The 17,642-nt window shown below is 45.2% G+C and overlaps 2 protein-coding genes across 10 annotated transcripts in view; one reads left to right on the forward strand and one right to left on the reverse strand.

The window, feature by feature from the left end:
- Positions 1 to 7,891, forward strand: part of SIM2 (SIM bHLH transcription factor 2) — a 63,072-nt gene extending 55,181 nt beyond the window's left edge. For both annotated transcript variants that reach the window (XM_069567955.1, XM_069567965.1), the window contains exon 11: positions 7,200 to 7,891. In XM_069567955.1, coding sequence (XP_069424056.1) covers positions 7,200 to 7,297 — 98 coding nt within the window. In that variant the 3' untranslated portion in view covers positions 7,298 to 7,891. The remainder of the gene's footprint in view (positions 1 to 7,199) is intronic.
- Positions 1 to 17,642, reverse strand: part of HLCS (holocarboxylase synthetase) — a 213,631-nt gene that overhangs the window by 3,427 nt on the left and 192,562 nt on the right. For all 8 annotated transcript variants that reach the window (XM_069567910.1, XM_069567855.1, XM_069567866.1 and 5 more), the window contains 4 exons: positions 7,338 to 7,405; positions 5,709 to 5,869; positions 4,007 to 4,121; positions 1,631 to 1,844 (listed from right to left, as the gene is read on the reverse strand). In XM_069567910.1, the coding sequence (XP_069424011.1) occupies positions 1,631 to 1,844; positions 4,007 to 4,121; positions 5,709 to 5,869; positions 7,338 to 7,405 (558 nt within the window). The remainder of the gene's footprint in view (positions 1 to 1,630; positions 1,845 to 4,006; positions 4,122 to 5,708; positions 5,870 to 7,337; positions 7,406 to 17,642) is intronic.

Below are 17,642 nucleotides of genomic sequence, written 5' to 3' on the forward strand. Positions count from 1 at the left end.
AGGCTGGGCTGGTACAGTTAAAATGCATCTGGGCCCGAGCTTTGCCTTTCACTGGTCCCGCCTGAACTGTCTCGGTGACTACCAGAATATAATCAAGTCCAATAGGGAGTTAGGAATTGCTTCTCTTGCAAACACTGTCACTCCTAATTCTGAACATCCGGAAGGATTTTTTTGCGCCACTTCCTTCACCCTCTAGCACTTTAAAGAAACACTGCAACCCTCCAGGCTTTTGGCTGAGATAAGATTGGCCTCTTTCTAGCTGTTCTGAAAAGAAGACTTTTATCGAGTTGGGGTGCATTGATTATAAGTTAAACACATGCTAATTCGATTTTGTTTTCAGTATTTTTCCAAATGCACCTCCTGAGTTATAGCCTTCTTAACAGTTTAAAACGTACAGAAGCTGCACCTCCATTTTTATTTTGAAGAATTTCAGACCGACAGAAAAGGGGGAACATAGTACAATGAACCTCATATGCCCTCTTCACTTACACTAACTGATAACGTTTTCCATATTTGCAGTTTTTCCTCAGTGTTCCTGCGCACACACTGTTTTATAGGGAGTGGAAGGGGGTTCCTGATATTTAAAAATAAGTTGTAGGCATCATGACACTTTAAATATTTCAGTAAGTATAAGAATAATCTTCTTAAATCCAGAATATCATTATCACTCTCAAGAAATGTGATCTTGATACATTATTGAATATCTGTCCCTGTGCAAAAGTCCCTTGATATTAATTCATCCCATTAATATCTTCTGTGGGTGCTCTCTCCCTTCCAGGATCTAATTGTGAATCTCATATTGCATTCAGCTGACATGCCTCGTGAGTCTTTTTAATCTCAAAAATCTCCTCCCTTCTCTTTGTTTCTAAGACCTTGACATTGCTAAAAGGTAGAGGCCCCTATTGATCAACATCAGTACTTTTCCAAACTAAGGTGCCTGAAAGCTTGCTGGAGCCCTTATTAAAACAGGAGTGCTGGGCCCCAGCCTCAGGGGAGGAGTTAAGAATTTGCATTTCTACATGTATATTACCATATGTAAAATAGACAGCTAGTGGGAAACTGCAGTAAAACACAGGGGGCTCAACGTGGTGCTCGGTGACAACCTAGAGGGTGGGGGGTGGGCGGGAGGATCAAGCGGGAGGGGATGTATGGATACCTATGGGATACATACATGAATGTTGTATGGGAGGAAACAGCACAACATTGCAAAGCAATTATCCTCCAAATAAAAAATTTCTAATAAACAGAAGTCAGCAAATGAGAAAAATAAAATTTGAACACAGAAAAAAAAAAAAAAGAATTTGTGTTTCTAACAAAGTTCCCAGCTAAGGCTGAGGCTGGGAGGTCTCCCTTTGTTACCGAGAGAATGTTCCACAATTTAAGATTTGCCTGTTGCCTCACAATCAGATTCGGTTTAAACACACACTGGGGCAGGAAAGTCTTCAGTGATGTGGTGTCTCTCCCCGTGAGCCCCACCTGGAGGCACGGGATTGCCCGTTTGTCCCCATTCCTGGTGATGCTCACTCGCTCAAGGTGGTATCCCCCCGGTTTATCCATCAGTCAAAGAGGATTACCCAGACCTGTGTTTAGTAAAGGGATTTTAAGAGGAGGCAGACAAGCCAGCACTGACCTGTGTACCCAGTATTTATAGTAGAGGGGAAGAACGCCGTTGGGCCCCTGGTCCTGAAACGTGTCGATCAGCTTCTCCAGCACGGTCGCCGTTCGGGCGATGAGACAGTCAGCTCTCAAGGGCTGTAGCTCTGCCCCGTGTTCCTTATTGTATTCTGTGATGAGATCATTGATGCATATGGTGGGGTTGCTGTTCGTCACGTTAAATCCACAGCCTGAACAGAGAGAAACGATGGACAAGGTGAGCAGCTCTACCTACTGACGACGTCACACGTCTCTCCCGACCGCCTGGAAAAAGTTACAGCTTTTACGCTCAACTTGCTGCTTCCTTGTCCTCATTTTGAGGTGTTTTTTTTTTTTTTTTGTCTCTGGCCAGTTAGAGGAGGACTTATATCTCGGAGTCCATCTTCCTTTTTCATCCTTCCCTTACTATTCTCATCAAACCAGAGCCATTCCAAACATATTACACATTAGTTGGGGGGGGGGGGGGGGGAAGCAAGTCATATTAGATTCAGTTAAGCAGAAAGGGATGAACAGAGTTGCTTCTTAAATGATACCTCCTGTGGTCTAGCCAAGAATTGGAGCTCGGCGCTGAACCCAGTGTAAAATAAAATCTCGTTTCTTTTTCTACTTGAATAACAGAACACATGCTTGAAAATAAAGAAGTTTATTCAGGTTTTAAGGAGTAAACTCTGGATTCAAAGACTTCCAACCTCGATCATGGCATAAGCCCAAACACATCCTTTAATGCTTTATCCTTGGAAGTCTTTGGTGCTAGAGTTACGTTGTTGGCACAGGGCCAACCCACGTTCAGTGGCTCTTTCACAGGCCCCTAAACCAAGGCTTCAGTAGAGAGTTACCAGCTTATCTCTGTCGTTACTTAACACCGCTGTTCTCTGCTGGGTCAGGGTGAGGGGATTCTTCAGAAAAGCTGAGATTTAGTTTTCAGCAGGGCCCTGAATCAACCTCAAAGAGGGCTTCAATAAGAAGTGAAATACTGCAAGAACTAGGCAAGTGAGCTGACCATTTTTCCAGGGCCTCTGAGAAGAGAAGTTCCCAAATACTTGTCTTAGAATAATAACACTCATAATAACAGTACTTTTTGATAAATGTGCTGAGCTGTTTTCGGTATGAAGGGAAGGCTTAGCTGGCCCCAAATTATTATTATTTTTTTTAATATACTGGCTACTAAAATACAAACCAATGTAAATGACACCTGGGGAAAAACAAACAACTACAAAAGCAGGGAAGAATTTGCAGTTGTTCGTTTGTGCTTTCATCAACAACATACACAAGAACGGAAGGTCCTGTGCCGGTGTAAGGCACTCAGCTAAGCTTACGCAGCACTGAAGAAGCTCCCCTGCACTCGGAAAATGCACGGTCCTGGGAAAAGGGCCACGTGGACTGCTGCCAACTTAGGCTGTGTCTTTCTAAGGACCAGCAGGCGCCACTGATGGTGACTTTTTGAATCTTTCCCCAAAGATGCCCTCTGTGCCCCCTGCTTACCTCCCATGGCCTTAAGACGTCAATAAAAGCTATGAATTCTCTCAGAGGGAAGTTTCGTTCCCCCCTCACTGACAGAGAATTCCTCAGCTCCCTGAAGCCATCCTTTGTCTCTATTCAGAACCTCTGTATCCAGCCCAGTTACTCATTTACACACGGGAGACGGAGCTTGGAGGGGAGGAAATAACCTCCCTCGAATAACACTGCCAGTTGGCAGCAGCGCTGGAAACACACGCCGTGTCTTCTCTGGCTGGCACTCCCCACACACCACCACACGTTTTCTGTCCACTGCTGATTTCTGAACCCCACTCCAGTTCCTCTGGGCATTAGGGAGAAGGTGATGCTTGGATGACCAGGGACACCTAGGAACTTCTCAAACTGCTTCTGAATCCATCTCCTTGCCTGATGAGGATGTGCTGAGGTGAAACGGGGAATCTTTACCTCACCCTGACCAGCCTGGAGGGTCTTCTGAAGGTCAAAAAGAAGGCAACTCTTCCATGGCCTGGAAAGGTCAGATTAAGAACGCAAGGACACCCATCCTTGAAATTAAACTTTTCTTATTACCAAGCAACGAAGTGGATATCTTCATCATGTCTAATTCAACAAGAAGCGGGAGTGTAGAGAGGTGTAAGAAAAAGCCTGTTTGATGAGATACCCATGTGGTGGTTTCCACTGCCAGAGGTACAAACGCTAAACTCTCTGAAAGCCTTTCTACCCACCTGGCCTGTTCTGTGTACATATTGTGTTCTCTAAGTCAAAGCTCAAAGAGAAAGAAATCCCAGATGATAATCCACTCCCCTCAACGGAGCCATGTGTGAGCCATTTCATTTCTATTAATCTAAAAATTCTAGGGGGAAGGGCTTTAAAAACTTACCAATAAGTATATAAAATGTTTCTCCCATAAGTGTGGAGTTAACCAAAACTCCACCAAGCTTCATGAGGTCACTGTAATAAATATCATTGGGCCACTTCACTCGCAAATTGATATCCTGAAAGGAAAATGTGCATATTAATCAAGCAGTCTCAAGACATAAAGGGACCAGGAGAGGTCGTCCAACTTAGAAAACACAAAGATGAGCAGAATATTCTAGAAATGGACAGAATAGGGAGTCTCGGGCTCTCTTCTTTTTCAGACAGCTGATCACCTCTTTGGAGCAACACCTGGAGTAGTAAAGTGCCCCGCGGGGCCAGAGGAAGGAGACCTAAATAAAGAGCACAAGAATCTCAGTCTCCTCTCCCTCTTCACTGTGCACCGCCATCAGAAACACTGAAGACACCCGGCTTGGGAATTAAATCGATTATCCCAAGATCAATAACCACAGCAAAGGGGACCATCATGTGCTAGGGAGGAGGGCGGGGGATGGGGGAGGGGCAGTGGGGTGGGGCTGAAGGCAGGGAACAATACTCTTGGGGGCTCTTTTTCCTTAAGGAGCTCTTGCTCCAGAGTGAAGGATGGCCTTGAACTAACCAGAATCAGGCAGAAATGTCTTGAGTAGAATGCTATGGAGATACACAGGAGCAACTCATTTTATTGAGTCAGATCACATCATGTATGGATGTGAGAGTTGGACTATAAAGAAAGCTGAGAGCTGAAGAAATGATGCTTTTGAACTGTGGTGTTAGAGAAGACTCTTGAGAGTCCCTTGGACTGCAAGGAGATCCAACCAGTCCATCCTAAAGGAGATCAGTCCTGGGTGTTCATTGGAAGGACTGATGTTGAAGCTGAAGCTCCAATACTTTGGCCACCTGATGTGAAGAGTTGACTCATTGGAAAAGATCCTGATGCTGGGAAAGATTGAGAGCAGGAGGAGAAGGGGACGACAGAGGATGAGATGACTAGATGGCATCACTGACTCAGTGGGCATGAGTTTGGGTAAACTCCAGGAGTTAGAGATGGACAGGGAGGCCTGGTGTGCTGCGATCCATGGAGTCGCAAAGAGTCGGACTCGATTGAGCGACTGAACTGAACTGACTGATTAAAGGATACTGAGTTTATTAGTCTCCATGAAGTGCCAGAGGTCAACCTAGGTAACAGAAACAGAGCGGTCCAGTGGCCTGCTGCTTCTCCATCCTGAGGGGCGTGGCCTGGGCAAGGCTGCCTGTGCCCTCCGGGGAATGGCCCGAGAGACACTGCCTTGAACTGGGCCACCTGGAACCCCACCTCCTGCCATGACTGTGAAGTTGAGGCACACAGACTGGCTGCCCGAGGTTTGTTTAGGCCTATAAAAAGTCTTTTCACCAGAAAACACCACGGATAAATAGACTCATCCAGTCCAATGTGCTTCAATCAAAAAGAAAGAAAAGGAAAAGAAAGGCCTGCCTTTACTAGGACATTGGACACATCTCTCAGCAGCACAGAAGGGAAATTCTGGGAAACGAACACATTCCAGCAAGCCCGAAGCAGCTATCAACCTGACGGCACTTTTAAAACTCCAGGAGCTCTCTGCAGCCAGCTTTACAAAAAGCAGGCTGAGGCTCCACACACAGCAGCCATTCAGACACACACACGCTACAAACATGCCTAAACGGAGATGTGCGTGCATGGCAGGGATGTATCAGTGATGAACTGCACATACCTGGTACCCGGGGATGGATCTTACTGCCTCTACGACGGCCAGGGACATCAGATGCTGGACAAACGGAATCCTCTGTCCCAGCGGGGATCTCAGCGGGATACAGACCAGCAGGGTGGAAAGGGCGCATCCCAAGGGGCTCAGCCAAGCATTCTTTCCCCGCCCTGGAACACAAGCCCCGTCAGGAAAATGGCCAGCCTGAACTGTGAGCAGACTGAGGTGCACATGATGCCAGAAAATATGTGGAGGGCTCAGAAACGCAAACGGAGGATGTGCGCCGCTGGAACAAGCCCGGACTGATGAAAATGCCTGGAGATTCTGGGGTTAACTCAACAACAGAGAAGCTGTTTAAAATCTGCTCTGTGGCTGAACAAGTTTCCGATTATTAGCATAATGTTCTGCCTCATATCATCCATGCTTTGATGATTCAAAGTCTTACACAGTGTCTGAACCTCACTCTCGGTTTAATTCTCACCACATGGCAACGCAGGCAGAAATGGAGACAGTGGGGAAACTGGACTGAACCTACACTGATCCAGGAGAGGTCCTGGAAGCCATGTTTTTCAGAAGTGATCCCAACTGTGATGGTCTCACAGAACCATACAACTGTACGCTTTTAAGTAGGGGGACTGGATGGTATTTACTTATTATTTAAAGAAAGCTGAATTTGAAAAATGATTCCTGATATTAACTCGAGTTATTTTTCTTTAAAAAAGAAGTTGAGGAAATAAAAGAGAGAGTATACCTCTCTCAAAAGAGAGGTATAACATAATTTCTTCCCTGGCTCTTTTTTTTTTTAAACTACTGTATTGAGCACCACAGCCTTGAATAATTCTTTTTTCTTTCTTTGAGTTATGTTCAAAAGACATGCTCAGGAGAAAGAAGTGGAAACAGTGGATTTCTCATTTTATTGCTTCTTCTGGGAAAGGCATAAGAGCCTCTGAGAGTTAAAAGTTGGGGGGTCTGCCTGGTACCTGCTGGGGATGGGGAGGGGCAGGGGACAGTGGCCCACGTATGACCCCTGAGCAGGAAGAATCTGCTTGCAGCTGGAACCCAAGTGGATTCTGGGAGGATGTGGGCTCCTGCCTCTGAAGGTCAGCAGGGGGTGGAAGCTCTGGACAGCCCTCTGCTCCTTGGTGGGCCCTCTGTGAACAGGCACTGCCCAATGATCGAGGGCCCACTCCATGCAAACGCCAGTGCCAGCCAGGGTGGGGGCTGGCAGATGAAAGACAGGTGACACTCAGTCTAGACACGGAAGATACCTCCCAGAGAACCTTCCGGAAAACAAATGTCTCTCTACCATAGTTATTATTCACAAACGGTAACGCCTAGAATGTGTCGGGAAGAGGAATTTACAAGATGTAGGTAAAAGAACGTTAAAACAATCACAGGTGGATGTCAAGTGATTTAATAAACATCTTGGTTTGAGGAACACTTGAATTCTACTGAAGTTCAGCCTCCTAATCAATTTCCCTTCCTCTTCCTCCATTTTAGGGCAATGTGAAAACAAACAACTTCTAACTGGAGTCATCTCGATGATAAGCACATGCAATCAGTTGGCTGTCTGGCCACGAGAGAGTCACAGGTTTTAGAAAACAAAAACAACAGAAACGGTAACAAAAGATGACTGACCTTTGCCCTGCGTCTGGCGGACTGCGATGGCTATTAAACCCATTTCCTGCGGCATCTCAAACATCAACCTGCAAACGATGGGAAAGACTGGTGAGCCAGAACTGGGACAGGACATGGGAGCCTACGGCTCAAGGTGGGGGACGCCGTTTGCTTCCATTTGCGAAAGTGTTAGTAAGGAAGGGCCGTCTTCCGGATTTCAAGGGATACTGAGCCCATTCCCAGCTTCTGGAGTGAGAATGATGGAAAAGGGATGCAGGAAACACCATTTAATAAGGAAAAAAAAGTGGACTGGGGGGTGGGACACGAGTACCTGCCCAAGCTATCATTCAGTTTACCCAAGACATTGTTAGGTTATATTTCTTCGGAATATCCTATCAAATTCCTCCTTCCCCCGCTGAGGTGGTGTCCCCTTCCGCGAGTGACAACTAGCAATTCCTGACATTTGTTTCTACTTAGGCGCGTTTCTGTCTGCACACTGGAACATAATCATAACAGAAGTTTCTGATTATTCAGAAAACTAATACGGTGGCAATAAAGCTGTTTAAAAGACACACTATCCCCCGAGAACTAATTATGTTTTAACTATAGTAAATAAATCTACACCTTCTGAGAACTCAGGAGAACCTTGGATCCTTTTAGGCTTGAGTTCTGCTTTTAAAATGGTTTTTATTTAAAAGAATACAAACTTCCCTTTGGGGGAAGGGTAGAAATGTGCACTGTATCTCCAGCAAAAGAGTCAACATAAACTTTTTTTTTCCCCCAAGAAAAAGAAACGGGGTTGGGGGGAGGCGGCGCGGAAAACCCTCACTCTGAGAATTTCCTCCCAGCTCCATTCTACGTATTTAACTCACACTGGGAAGGTTTTCCTTTGCATTCCCAGGAAATGAGCAGGCATAGCTCTCGGTGTGCGCTAAGTCGCTTCAGTCGTGTCTGCCTCTTTGCGATCCCATGGACTGTAGCCTGACCCCATGGACTGTAGCCTGCCAGGCTCCTCTGTCCCTGGGATTCTCCAGGCAAGAATCCTGGAGTGGGTTGCCACGCCCTTCTCTAGGGGATCTTCCCAACCCAGGGATCGAACCTGTCGTCTCTTGCACTGGCAGGTGGGTTCTTTTCCACTAGTGTCACCTGGGAAGCCTCCTAGCTCTCAGTAGGACTTACTAAACAAAGTAAAAAATCAGACCTGTCAGTGCAGCCGCCAGGATGTCTCTGAAATACTTTCTGGGGGTGAGGGGAGTAACAAGGGCAGAAGTGACAGCGAGGTGGTACTCTGTTCTGAGGGCGGGTTCCAGAGCATCCCTGCGCTGAGAAGAGGGACTGCGCTCAGAAAGCGCTTCCTCCTCTGTCTGGCTCGGGGAACGGAGTGGAGCGTTAGACACAGTGAGAGGAGAACACTTAAAGGCCAAAACACTCAGAGCACCTCTCTGTGACCCTGGTGGGCAGAGCCTCGTGGTGCCCAGGCGTGGTGAGGGGGAGCCCTTGGCTGGCTAAGAAGAGCCCAGCCACCCGGGGCAAGGGCTGGGCCGGGCCGACAGGCACAGGACATGCCAGCGAGCAGGCAGCCCCCTTGTCTGGGTGCCAAGCCCACTTCCATCTCACATGAAATACAGCTCCAGAGGTATTTCTCTTGGACACCATGAATAACCCATTGAGATCGGCTCTGCATATACGCTGCTGGGCTCCAAGAATAAAGCGTCCTTTTCTTGCGTGGAAAAATCCGAAGAAGGAAGCTTTGTCCACGCAGGGAGATAAGATTGTCTTCTCTGGCTCAGCAGAGACCCAGCCACCTTCACCTGGGCTCCGAAGGCTGCTGGGCTCTGGGGCGGGGGCGGGTGGGGAAACCTAACGAAGTTTTCTATGCAAAGGGGATGGGGGCGGGGGCGGTGATTTTGCACGTGTGAGTAGATTGCAAAGGTTCTTTTCCATCTCGGATGTTCTGTAAATAAACAGGTAAATGGTAGACAGTCATGCCTAGAGCCAGCCACAGTGACGGTGGAGTTAGGTGTGGGGAGGTGGGAAGGTTCAGAAACCAAACACAGGCTTCCAGAAGCCTCCAGAACAAAGAAAAATGATGAAGGGAACGTACGCACTAAACTGCTGGAGGCTTGGCAGCAGTGAACAGGGCATATTGATGAGAAGACTGAGCTTGTGACGCTGAAGGCCAAGAGGAAATTCTGCGAGGAGGGAAACAATGAATGGGGGGGTGGTGCGGGGGAATGGGTAATGCTTAGTTTGAGCCAGGTGAAAACGGCTAGGTTTATTTGTGCGATCTGAGATAGCTCTGGGGGCAGAACCACACGGCTCACGGTCCACAAAGAAGCATTTATGAACTTTGGCAAAATCGAAAATTTGCATCTCCGAAGGTCGAGTTGCTAGGTTGCTTTAGTGGAAAGGAGACACCCTAAATGCATTTCTAACCCGAGCTGATGTCGTTCTGACAAAAGGAAATAGAAAAGGGGGGGGGGAAGCGGGGAGCAGGTTACATAGTGACACCTCCCCACCTCTGTGGTGTTTTTCTTTGTTGGGAAAGGCTGTTTAGTAAACGGTTCCTGAGATCAGCAGCTGGGGCAGGCACTGGGTACCCCCGGGACACAGGAAGAGACGGCTTTGTTTGGTACACTTCCCTTCTAGCCCAGCGGTAAAGAATCCGCCTGCCAATTCAGAAGACGAAGGTTTGATCCCCGGCGTGGGAAGATCCCCGGGAGAAGGAAATGGCAATCTACTCCAGTATGCTTGCCTAGGAGGTCCCATGGGCAGAGGAGCCCGGGGGGTTATCCTCCACCAGGTCATTAGAGAGTCGGACAAGACTTAGCAACTAAACAACAGCTTTGGGCTGAAATACGCAGAGCCCCAAGGCTCACCTGGCAAACAGGACAGGGCCAGGAACACCTTGTTGCTAAGGACATCGCAGTTCCCACTGCATGCTCTGCCAACCAGAACACCCTGACTTCCACGTGGCTGTGGGAAAAGCCACTAACCTAGAAGACAGTGGCTTCTAGAACACCAAGGACACTGAAACTAACCAGACAGACCAGTATAAGCGAGTGAAAGTTTTGAGTGAACAGAAGTTTATATTCAGAGTCAAAGCAATCCACTTTGAGGATTCAAACCTAAAGAAATAGTCCACACTCACCACAGTGCTATAAAAGTGAAAATTTGGAAAAAACATAAGAGTTCACTAGGGAAATGATAATTATGAAGATTACATACAACACAGAAAAATGCTTGCAATAGAATTTTCAATTTTAAAAAACAGGATATGAAACCTACATACACTTTTACCCCAACCATGTAAAATTCACAGAAAAGCGAGGGAGGGAGATTCGACAAAAGAATAACTGTGGCTATATTAGGATGATTTTATTTTTTTAAACTTTCTTTAAGGTGACTGCTTACCTGTTTTTTTAAAAAATTATTTTATCTTTAATTGGAGGATATTTGCTTTACAGTTTGTGCTGGTTTCTGCCATACAACGTGAATCAGCCACCAGTACACACCTGTACCCTCCCTCTTGAACCTCCCTCCCTCCTCCCACCCCATCCCAACCCCTCTAGGTTGTCACTGGGCACCAGGTCGAGCTCCCTGCATTACACGCAACTTCCCATTAGCTATCTGTTTTACATATGGTAATGTATATATATATATATATATATATATATATATCAATACTAATTTCTCAGTGCATCCCACCCCCTCCTTTCCCCATTGTATTCCTGCCCTGCAGATAGGTTCATCAGTACCATTTTTCCAGATTCCATATATGTGTGTTACAACATTTGTTTTTCTCATTCCACCTCACTAGAACTGACTCAAATTCATTCCTTTTTATGGCTGAGTGACATTCCATTATATATATATACACACACCACAACTTTATCCATTGATGACTGCTTGCATTTAATTTGAAAATTATCTTTGAAAAATTTGGGGGAAAGAAGCATGGTTTTTATGTTTAGATATAGTATTTGTTGGGAACCCACAGAATCCCATGAACAGAGGAGCCTGGAGGGCTACTGTCCACTGGGTCTCAAAGAGTCAGACACAACTGAAGTGACTTAGCACACACTCATAATATTTGTAAATACGTCAAAGAATAGGACTAAAAGACCTGCTTTAAAAATAAGATAATAACCGTCACCTGTAGCATCCATTTTATTATAACCAATGAACAAGACCTTATTTAATTTGTAACTAAAGAGCAGAAATTCTTAAAACCAGTCTGTTCATATGCAATGGGAGCCTTAAAATTTTTATACCTTCTCACCCAGTGACTATATCCCTAAGATTGAATTCTAAGGAATATTCAGACAGGGAAACAATAATTAAGGGACACAGCTATTTCATCACAGCATTGCACAGTGAAAAAAATCATAAACAGTACAAACAGTCCACAATAGAGGAAAGAAAAATCACAGTATCCCCAACATGAAAAAATATCATAAAGCCATCAGTGATACCGGCAAATGCCCGCTGAACACCATTAGAAGATTTAGAGAGTGTGGAAACTCCTACATGCAGCATGATTCCACAGGTGCTTTAAAATATACTTTTAAAAATTATTAGGAAATATACCAAAATATTAGCTGTGGTTACTTTAAGTTATGAGCATAGTTACTGGAAAAACACAGGAAAGTACAAAGCAGAAAAGTCATCCAAAGAAGTCCTTCTTAGAAATGTATATTTTTCTATACTTTTCCTCTTAAAAACTATGACACACACACATACACACACACAATCTATTATACAAAATATCTTCTGATGATTGGAAGGACTGCTCATTCTTGCTTATTTATTTTTGGCTGCGCCAACCAGGGAACGCAGGCCCCGTGCAGTGAAAGCAGAGTCTTCACCAGTGGACCACTAGGGAAGTCCCTGAACTCTTAAAATGAAGTAGATATTTAGTTATGGACATTTTTATTTTGTTGGCAATAAAAAAAAAAAAAGGCTTAAAAACAACATCATGGTATGAGCCCACCTACGTAAGCTATGTATTCCGATGTGCATTCTTAGACAAATACAGGACACCTATTAACAGTGGCTACATCCAGAAGGAGGATGTAGAATTACATCATGGCTTTAGTTTCTTCATTGTGCTCTTTTGTGCAATCTCTGGGAGTTAAGATTCCAGGTGGTTTTTAGTTTCATTATATTTTGTCTGAATTTTCCACTGTTTCTATACTTGGAGTGCATTCATCATCAGGAAAAAAAAAAGGGGGGGTGTTTTCAAATGTAGTACATTGAGAACACCAACCATTTTATCTGAGCATCATTGTTTTTTTAAACAAAGTTCAAAACCTAAAATTTAAGGATTTTTAAAAAACGTTTCACTCTAAAAGTACAATCAATTTTTTTTAAAGTTGCCTCCTATTCAAGAATGCACAGTATCGCTTTTGGAAAGAAAATGAATTGTTTTCTGCTCCCAAGAATGCGTATACTGGAGCAAGGAGGGTGGTAGGGCTCTGACATGCACAGGGAGATGGTCTAGGGTGAAAGATGCTGGACCCTGGACCAGCGACTTCAGAACAGAGAGCTAGGCATTTGGGGGCCAAGCAGAGACCAATAGTCCCAGAAGAGCACGGTGTTATCCAGGGACCAGGGGGTTACTGCTCCTGGCAGGAAACGAAAGGTTCCCGGGGAACTTGAGAAATGTCACGGCAGAGGTGACTCAGGAAATGGGACAGGTCTGGATTTGAACCCCAGTGTTGACATGAACTAACATTGAGTGACGGGCTCCTCCTCTCTCCATCTCTCAGTCACCTAGGACACAGAACACCTGGTGTGGTCTCAGGCTCCCTAAGAACGAAGCATGAAGGGATACACAAGATGCTCCATCACAGCATCGGTGCTTAAAGCATCACTTTCTCTTGGTTGTAGATCCCAGAACTTCTTACTTCCAACACAGAGGAAGGCCTCGCATTTCCTCCTCTTGGGGTAAGGAGGGTGGTCAAGAAGGAGAGGAGAAGAAGGGGTAGAACACGTCTGTTTTTGGACCGTTCACAAAGTCTAGAGGTAATGTCTCTTCCCCGAACCTCTCGTCTAGAACACACACATACTAAGCTGATCTGAAGCTGGGCTAAAAAGCGTTTAGATTAACACTTACAGCTGGGTTGCAAAAAATCTTCATTTCCAGTTTGAGGGTCTCCAAACTCACTTAGCAAAGGTATAAACAGTTGGTTGAAGTATCTATTTGACTTTTTAAAGATAATATGTTTTTAGGTTATTGGCTTTTAGAGAGAACACATTTTGTATGTTACTGCTTACAAATAATTTTGGTCAGCGATACACACAGGCACAACAGTTTTACTACTGTGGTTCTTCTGTTATCTTCTGGATTTGACATTTAAAGCTACCCATCATCAATCTGCCTTTCTGGAATGCTGTCAAAGAAGTAAGCTCTAGATCATGTTCCCTTAGCCGTGTTTGGTGTGTAATATAACAGGAGGCGCGCTTGTTTCAGTTAGAGGCAAAGCGGGAATGTGGACTGCCCGAGAGTAGAACCGTCACGCCTCCCCTGGGTGCGCCCCAGAAGCAGAGGCCCCACCTGTCCTCCTGCTGAAGGATGTCTGGGGTCAGCTGCTCTGATAGCGTTCCATATCTCCTAGCATCCCAATCACTCATAGGTTTTTATCTAATCTTCCCCGTTTCCAACCTCATACAGAGCAGCATCTACTCTACTGCCAAATCACTTAACTGCTCACGAGGAGGGCGTCCTGTGGACTCAGCTTTCAGACTGAGGCACCTTCCAGTCCATCAAACATTTATTGTTTTGGTCTGTGTTACTCAAGATAAACTCAAACCATTGTTTCTTACCCGATATTGCGCCATAAATATCAGATGTCTGAGCATCACCTCCATGGACAGAGGAGCCTGGCAGGCTACAGTCCATGGGGTCAAAGAGAGAGACATGATTTAGTGACTAAACAGCAACAACAATAACAATTTCACCTGCAACCTTAGACCAATGCTGTTATAGAATTCACAGGGGGCAGCCCTGATGGCTCAGTGGTAAAGAATCTGCCTGCAATGCAGGAGATGCGGGTTTGATGCCTGGTTGGAAAAGATCCCCTGGAGGAAGAAATGGCAATACACTCCAGTATTCTTGCCTGGAAGATTCCATGGACAGAGGAGCCTAACAGGCTATAGTCCATGGGGTCACAAAAAGAGTTGAACATGACTTTGTAACTAAACAACAACAACCTCTCAGGCCAAGCTTCCAAGGCAGTCCTGATCCTAGATCCTCAGCATAAAACTGCCACCACATGTGGGAACTCAGACCATGAACTCAGACCATGTCCTAACCCCTCCACTAGGAGTCCCCAGATCACAGCAAGCATCTCCGCAACGCTCCTCTCAGGCTGATCAGAGTCCATCATCTTCAACTGGAGCCGTCATCATGGCTCCCTTACCCCAACAGAGGGCCTTTTGTTTGGAAACGTGGCTGCCATTTCAGAAGATGGACTGACTCATCCTGACCATAAGGAAGCAGACCTCTGGGAATCATCTTCCTGAAGGCACTGTAGACCTTCAGCTTGGCCACCTGGAATCAGTGCTGATTTTCTGCACTACAAGTCACCCTCTACAGGCATTATTTCATCTACGCTTTGCAAGTCAGATGAGGACACAGTCTTGGAAAAGGAAAACCACTTCTCTGAGGCCACGGGGCCAGCAAATCAGGGATTCAAGTTCTGGAGGACACAGTCTTGGAAAAGGAAAACCACTTCTCTGAGGCCACGGGGCCAGCAAATCAGGGATTCAAGTTCTGGTTGGTTCTAAGGCCCATGATCTTTTGTTCATTTCGCTTTCAACCTTTTACTTAGAAATAAAACCAGACTTACAGAAAACTTGTAAGGATACTGTATGAAGAACTCCTACCTGCCCTTCACCCAGCATCACGGACTCAATGGACATGAGTTTGAGTAAACTCCGGGAGTTGGTGATGCACAGGGAAGCCTGGCATGCTGCGGTCCATGGGGTCACAGAGAGTCAGATACGACTGAGTGACTGAGCTGAACTGAACTTCACCCAGCACCAAGATTTCCCAAATGTTGACTTTTTTTTTACCACATAGGATACTCCATCGTCTGTCCATAATTCTTTTTTCTGAACTATGTGAGAGTAAGTTGCAGCCATAATGTCTCTTTATCCCTATATTCTTCGGTGTATCTTTCTGAAAAAGTAAGGGTGTGATTTAACATTCATCAACATACAATGATCAAAATCAAGAACTTAACAATGATACAACACTGTTATCGAACCTGGGGATCAGCAAACTTTTTTCTGTAAAGACTAGAGAGTAAATATTATATAGTCTTTTGTGAGCTGTATGGTTTCCATGGCAACTATTTAATCCTTCTGTCTAAGCACAAAAGCAACTATACACAACATGTAAATACACCTGGCTGTGTTTCAAAGAAATTATACTGACACAGAAATCTGAATTTCATATAATGCTTGTGTCACAATCTAGAATTTATTTTAATTAATAGACTTTATTTTTTGAGTGGCTTTAGGTTTATTAAAAAAAAAATCAGGGACTTCCCTGGTGGTCCAGCAGTGAGGACTCCGAGCTCCCACTGCAGGGGACACCGGTTGAATCCCTGGTTGGGGAACTAAGATCCTGCATACCACGCAGTGTGACCAAAACAACGAGACCCTAAAGAATGAAAGAAAGACTGAGCAGAATGCACAGGGTTCCATATACTCCCTCAACTTCACCCCAACTGGTTTCCCTGTAATTAACATCTTGTATTGGCGTGGTACATCTACGATCATTGTGGTTGTTGTCCAGTCACTCAGGGACGTCTGACTCTTTGCAACCACGTGGACTGCAGCACTTCAGGCTCCCCTGTCCTTCACTATCTCCTGGAGTTTGCTCAAACTCACATCTTGGGTCGATGATGCCATCTCGTCCTCTGTCGCCCCCTTCTCCTTTCGCCCTCAGTCTCTTCCAGCACCAGGATCTTAGCAACTAATCAACAACCTTCTCAATGCCCCATGTCAGGAAGCACCTGGTGTTGCCGGTCCTGGTACTGGTGCATTACCGTTGGCCCACTTGGGTAAGGTGGGGTGTGCTAGGGATTTTCCACTGCCAAGGTGCCAGTTTCCCACTGTAGTTAATTAAGTACTTGTGGGGAGACAAATATCCCATTTCCCGTGAAATTTAATCTACTAGTCTTAGCATCCGTAGATGATGATTTTACTCACATCAGTTATTTATTTGATGCTGCTAAAGAGTGGTTTCTCTGACTCCATCATTTCCTCCAGGTGTACTTGTTGCAACGCTACTATAAGGCAGAGCTTTTTCTTCTTCTCGCACATGCTTTTCTTTTCTTCCTTTCCTTCTGGCAGAGTGAACTTGTGGAGTCTTCTTCATTCTGTAGATTTTTCCTATCATTGTTTATTTTGATGCCCCTATTATCCCAGATTTGGCAAGTAGAAGCTTCTTCAAGCTGATGTCTGTCTCCTGCTGACAAGGCCCTGTCATCTTTCAGCACTTCCTTACTTTTTGGCAAGAAGAAGAGGTTCCACGCCCATCCGGAACTTTCCCAGGACCAGCCCTGGACCTGGCCTTTTCTCCAAGGAGCTCTGGTTCCTTTTAGAGGAGAATGGTGTTTAAAAAACAAATCTGGGTGTTAGGAAAGAACAAAAAAGTGCATGTGTTTCCTTCCTTTTTTTCCAACAGTCCAGCCATCTTAAAACCCATGAATTAAAAAAAAACCAACACCATGAATTAACTGAAAATTCCCAGTTCCAAACCAACAGCACTAGGCCCATTTTACTCTCCTGTATTTTATTAATTTATTTCATTTCGTTTTGCCATGCTGAGCAGCAGGTAGGATCTTAGTTCCCCAACCAGGGATGGAAACTGCAGCCCCTGCATTGAAAGCATGGAGTCTTAACCACTGGGCCTCCAGGGAAGTTCCTCTTCTCCCCCTTTCTGTATCTGTAACTTCCTTCTCAAATAATGAGAAATCTGGCTCCCATTATCTCAAATATATTTACTTATTTGCTCAACACTCTGACACACAGAAAGTGGTTTCAGAATTGCTGACCTGTGCTACTGTGAAAAACAAACGTACCAACTAGGGTTCTCCAGTTCTTCTTGTCTTTAGCCTGAGGGTATATAGTCAGCTACTGTGCTTTAAAGTTCTTAGGGTTTGTTCGTTTTCTCTTTTACTTGAGCGCAGCTATGTTAAGACTTCAGAAATAAGGTGAGCTTGAACTGTACTTTTGTGTTCCATTACAGAATCACCCTGCCATTCGTGTTTCTTTATTCTTTAACTTGATTCCAAGAGTTAAAACTGTACA

The sequence above is a fragment of the Ovis canadensis genome, chromosome 1 (genome assembly GCF_042477335.2).
Source record: "Ovis canadensis isolate MfBH-ARS-UI-01 breed Bighorn chromosome 1, ARS-UI_OviCan_v2, whole genome shotgun sequence".
In the NCBI taxonomy this organism is placed as follows: domain Eukaryota; kingdom Metazoa; phylum Chordata; class Mammalia; order Artiodactyla; family Bovidae; genus Ovis; species Ovis canadensis.